Source organism: Capsicum annuum, chromosome 6 (assembly GCF_002878395.1).
Source record: "Capsicum annuum cultivar UCD-10X-F1 chromosome 6, UCD10Xv1.1, whole genome shotgun sequence".
Lineage (NCBI taxonomy): Eukaryota > Viridiplantae > Streptophyta > Magnoliopsida > Solanales > Solanaceae > Capsicum > Capsicum annuum.
The window spans coordinates 199,993,673-199,998,894 of NC_061116.1; the positions used below are offsets into that span (position 1 = coordinate 199,993,673).

Genomic DNA, 5,222 nt, shown 5'->3' on the forward strand with positions numbered 1-5,222 from the left:
TTTTTTATCGAGGGGGTTCGGGTGAACCCCATGACAACCACGTAGGTCCGTCCCTCGTTAATTTAATAACGTTAATTTAATAACATCTTTTAATTACGTTAATTTGATAACGTTAATTTAATATACTACTGCTACTATCTTTAATAACATTAATTTAATAATGTTTTATTTAAACTATATTTTTTCTTATTATTATTATTATAGTTTCATCTTTAATTTAATATTTAAATAAATAATATTTAGATATATTATATAACTTAAATTCATCCTCTGCTTTATAATATATATACATACCCGTTCAATTTTTTTGTATAAGGTTGACCCGCCTAATTAATTAAATCTTCAATATTACCTTTTTCAGCAATGACAAAAGAAATTAAATATCATTTTCATCTTTGAGCCGAATGAAAAAATAATAGTGAAGAGTCATTTAAAGGTCATATTTATGCAGTTTTGAATAGTTAAAGGTCATATTTGTGCACTGTCAAAGTTTGAGGTCATATTTATATATTATACGCTTAGATTTTAAGCTGGACGCGCCCAGTTTTGTGAGTTGAACACGCATTTTGTTACGTAGGATTGAAAGTCATATTTATGCAGTTTTGAATAGTTAAAGGTCATATTTATGCACTATCAAAATTATAGTTTGGTGTCATGTTTAAAGTCATTTTTATGTATTAACTCTTCCATTTATTACATCACAATATCATCATCAAACATGAGGTAAAAGTACAAATACTTGAGTAATTAAGTGATAAAACGATCAACAATTAAACTAACATATAGATCTCCAATTATAAAACGCACAACAAATATTAAACCCAACGCATATGTACTAACATATGATTTATATGTATAATTAATAAATAAATTGTCTGCCTATTTTGATGAATAACAATTAAATTAACATATAAATCTCTACTAAACCTAACCCATACATAAGTAATATGATTAAAATGGATAACTAATTAATTGTCTGCCTATTTTGATGAATAATTAAATTTAAAAAAGGTGGAGGTCCATGGCTAGCCTAGTTGCATGAGGCAAGTAACCCAGTCCCCACCTAGTAAAGAGTTGCAATTGCAACTTGTTCAGCCTTGCCTTCTCACACTGTACTAGGGAGAGAAAGAAGGTGGTGATTTCTACTGGGATACAGCTTGCTATTTAGCTTTACTAGCTACCGGTGTGTTTTTTATTTATGTTTCCCAACGTAATCCAAACAAACACTTGGCTTGAATGTATAATGAATAATGAATAGAATAATAATTAAAAAAAAAAAAAACTTAGTTGGGAGGATACAAAGTTTAGAGATTTTCAGGGAAGGACTCCAAACGTCCGAAATCGCAGCGAAGGACTTTCCGGCTGCTATAAATACTCTCTTTTCTTTTAACCTAAAACACGCAACCTACGCATACTTTTCTAACATATCCTCCCTATTTGATCTTTTTTATTAGTAAAGTTTAGATTTAGGTCCTTGTATTTTCGTTATTTTTTTTTTTTCCATTCACTATGACTATCCTCATTGAGCAGCTTCCCTTTGGTATAGATTTAATCTCTAATATTTTTCTTCTTTTTTGGTTCTTCAAGATCAATATTTTTTTGTTAAATAATGTATGTTTCTCAGATATCCAGGCTGACGAAACGACTGTCCACGGTGTGAATGAAACGGAATTGGTAGTGGATGGTGTATTTGCGGCGCCTGAAACAAATGCGTTTGGGCATAATTTTAGGTCTCTGTCTTACGTTTGAGCTCTATATAGTGTTCTCTTAATCTTTAATAAATTTTTGTGTTGGAATTTGGGAGGGGATTTTGTTTAATCCGGAAAAAAACATTGCTCTGATTAGGTGAGAATGTTTAATTAAGTCTGCGTAAACACCACTTTAATTTATTTTGATAAAATTGAGATAAAGCTGCATATAAATTACCATCTTTAAATTAACACCAATATGTTACTATTGCTTAACTAAGTCAAATTGTTTTAGGGCCCAAAACATGATCTGCTGAACGATTCGATCCTATAGTTTTCTGTGACAAGGAATAAATGGTCCTTGAGATTATTTCGGTGTCATTTTCTTAATCAATAAGTGTTGAAAAAAATTAAACAAACAGCACATCTCTAAATTTCCTCTATTTTTCTATTTTTTTATGAGAAAAAAGAAGTGAACTTTTTCAGTATATGTACATTTTTGTGTAACAAAAATTGACAAATTGGCAATGTTCAATACAGGGACTACACTGCTGAAAGTGCTAGGCAAGAAGGGGTAGAAAACTTTTACAAGATCAATCACCTAAATCAGACTTTTGACTTCGTAAGTATCTCTGTTTAACCTTTATTTGGTCAAACTCAAGATTAAGGCTAGTAAAATGTTTGTTTTGGCCCCAAGATTTGAAGCCTCAAAAATTTTAATAGTAAATTTTATAATATCAAATTCACCTGAAATAATAATGAAGGTTGAGAAAGGTCACGTGTCTTTTAAAAATATAAAATTAAAAAAGATAATTTTAAATTATTATAATATTATTTTTATATGTATACGTGTATATTTAAGATTTAAACTACTAATTTTATTAAGGCGTCTCTGTGTTACAGGTTAAAAAGATGAGGGCTAAATATGCAAAATTGGACAAGGCTGAAATGAGCATCTGGCAATGCTGTGAACTACTGAATGATGTAGTTGATGACAGTGACCCTGACTTGGATGAACCCCAAATTCAGCATTTGTTGCAAAGTGCTGAAGCCATTAGGAAAGATTATCCTGATGAAGACTGGCTTCATTTGACTGCCCTTATTCATGGTGCAAATTCTTTCTTTGTTGTATTAATATTAATATTAATATTAATTGAGCTGAGGGTCTAATGAAAATATCTCTACTCTCATTGGGTAGAGGCATACACATCACTTTTCACGTTCTTCTAACTCTATTTGCAAAATTACACTAAATATGTGGTAGTAGTTATTGTATTAAAATTGGTTTGAGACTAATTATGGTGCTACACTTTTTTTTTTGTAAGATTTGGGGAAAGTGCTTCTTCTTCCTAGCTTTGGAGAGCTGCCTCAATGGGCTGTTGTTGGTGACACATTCCCTGTTGGCTGTGCTTTCCATGACTCTATTGTTCACTCCAAGGTTTTTCTTTTTCCTTTTTCCTTTTTCCTTTTTACTAGCTTTGTTCAATTCCTTAATTTCAACACACATTGAAATTTAGTAAGTACTAATTTTGGTGTTGATGTAGTACTTCAAGGAAAACCCTGACTACAATAATCCAACTTACAACAGCAAATTTGGAATCTATTCTAAGGGTTGTGGACTACACAACGTCATGATGTCATGGGGTCACGATGACTATATGTACATGGTAATACTCTTTAAACCATATAGTAATTTTTTTAATTTCGTGCTCGATTTTTGCGTAAAATTCGATTAATCTAAATTTATCCCATGTAATCCAAAGTAAAAAAGAGGAAAAGGTTAACCTTCCAAATCCAACTAATTTGAATTTGAAGATAACATAAAGTATACTAGGTTATGATTTAGTAGTTATTATTATTAGATTGTATATACGTGATTAAAAAGAAGTGTCATTCACGTGCAGGTTGCAAAGGAAAATGGGACAACGTTGCCATCAGCTGGTCTTTTCATCATTAGATATCATTCATTTTATGGTAAGGACAAAAGAAAAAGAAAGTAGATTGGAGTTTTTTACTTTATTTTATTTTATTTATTATTTAACGATGTATAAGTGGCTAAATGATGTGTTGTTACTTGTTAAATGTGGCAGTCCTGCATAAATCTGGAGCTTATATGGAACTAATGAATAAGGAAGATAAAGAAAATCTCAAATGGCTTCATATTTTTAAGTAAGATCTAATATTCTTTTTGATCCCAAATATTAGTTGAATTAAAGAAATTAAATTTATTTTTAGAAGAGAAGAAACATTCTATCATACTCTTCTCATTTAAAAAAGAATGATCTACTTTGACTTGACACAAAATTTAAGAAAATAAAAAACACTTTTAAATTTTGTGGCTTTAAGTTAAAGTTGTGAAAAATGTACCAAAATGCTTTTTAATCTTGTGATCTTAAACATGTCATGTAGAGATTATTTTTTTTGAAACGAATTAAAAAAAAATAGGTCTTTCTTTTTGAAATAGAGCGAGTAACTTTTAATAAATATCATTATTTTTTAAAAATATTTTTTTTAATTGTATGGTGCAGCAAATATGACTTGTACAGCAAAAGCAAGGTTCAGGTTAACGTGGAAGAAGTTAAACCTTACTATATGTCTCTCGTTGAAAAGGTGAGCATTAAGTCAGATAAAATTAGCTCAAAATGCAAAATATCGTTAAAAAATGAAAGCTTAATTTTTTTTCTTTTTAAATAAATCTAGGCAATTCATTGGTTTGATTAATTTACTGTAATATTTAATTTTCAGGATTATTTAACTGATTAACATAAATGTTGTATTGTACAGTATTTCCCAGCGAAGCTGAAATGGTGAAGAGTTGCGTTTAGAAGAATTAACATATGGAAGAGCTGACAATTTAGAAAATTAAAACTAAATAAAGACCATAGCTTGTAGGGCCCGATAGTTGGATAGTTTTTCTTGTTTTTATCTAATCTTTATTTTCTGTCTTTTGTTTTAGTGTTTTGCAATGTAAAAATATGGTCTGGCTTAGCAATAAAGTGGCTGTTTAAGTTGATGGTCCACTTTCCAGTTCATTACTTTCTTGTAAATCTTTGTGTAAACAACATAAATTCCTTATCCAGTGAAACTAATTATATAAAAATTCCTTCAAGTTTTCTCTTTTATGATTTTTACGAAGGTTACTTTTACAAATATACTCATACATTTGATTGTCCATTATATATATCTCAAATGTATGATAAAACAGTTAATTCTATACTTAAGGCAAGATAAATCATAAATTAATTGACAGTTCCTTAATTAACGGTAATAATTAGCTAACATTAAGTAGTGTATGATTAAAAATAATACCTGAAATTTAAATTTCAAAAATTTTCTTAAACATCACAGTAATTTCATTTTTGTTTATGGATTTATGATTCTGGAAAACAAAAAAAAAATCAAAAATTTTCTTAAACATCACAATAATTTCGTTTTTGTTTGTGGATTTATGATCTGGAAAACAAAAAAAAAATTGTTCTTCTACTGCGTTCTTCAATTCTTCTAAAATCAATATGAATATCCCCATATTGTTGT

General features: G+C 29.3%; 1 protein-coding gene across 1 annotated transcript; it reads left to right on the plus strand.

Annotated features, from left to right (window-relative positions):
* The first annotated feature begins 1,236 nt into the window (after nucleotides 1-1,236).
* Nucleotides 1,237-4,797, plus strand: LOC107876100 (inositol oxygenase 1). The gene is made up of 10 exons (XM_016723102.2): nucleotides 1,237-1,540; nucleotides 1,625-1,730; nucleotides 2,229-2,310; nucleotides 2,592-2,796; nucleotides 3,014-3,126; nucleotides 3,233-3,355; nucleotides 3,593-3,662; nucleotides 3,779-3,857; nucleotides 4,217-4,298; nucleotides 4,473-4,797. Exons 1-10 carry the CDS (start codon nucleotides 1,510-1,512, stop codon nucleotides 4,497-4,499), a joined length of 918 nt encoding a protein of 305 aa, XP_016578588.2. The 5' UTR covers nucleotides 1,237-1,509; the 3' UTR covers nucleotides 4,500-4,797.
* The last annotated feature ends 425 nt before the right edge of the window (nucleotides 4,798-5,222 follow it).

What these genes read in the sequence shown, in the direction of transcription:
- LOC107876100 (XM_016723102.2), top strand. Translation starts at nt 1,510, where the DNA reads ATGACTATCCTCATTGAGCAGCTTCCCTTTG. An exon ending in CATTGAGCAGCTTCCCTTTG is followed by an intron (nt 1,541 to 1,624) that starts GTATAGATTTAA and finishes TATGTTTCTCAG; the next exon opens with ATATCCAGGCTGACGAAACG. An exon ending in TAAATCAGACTTTTGACTTC is followed by an intron (nt 2,311 to 2,591) that starts GTAAGTATCTCT and finishes TCTGTGTTACAG; the next exon opens with GTTAAAAAGATGAGGGCTAA.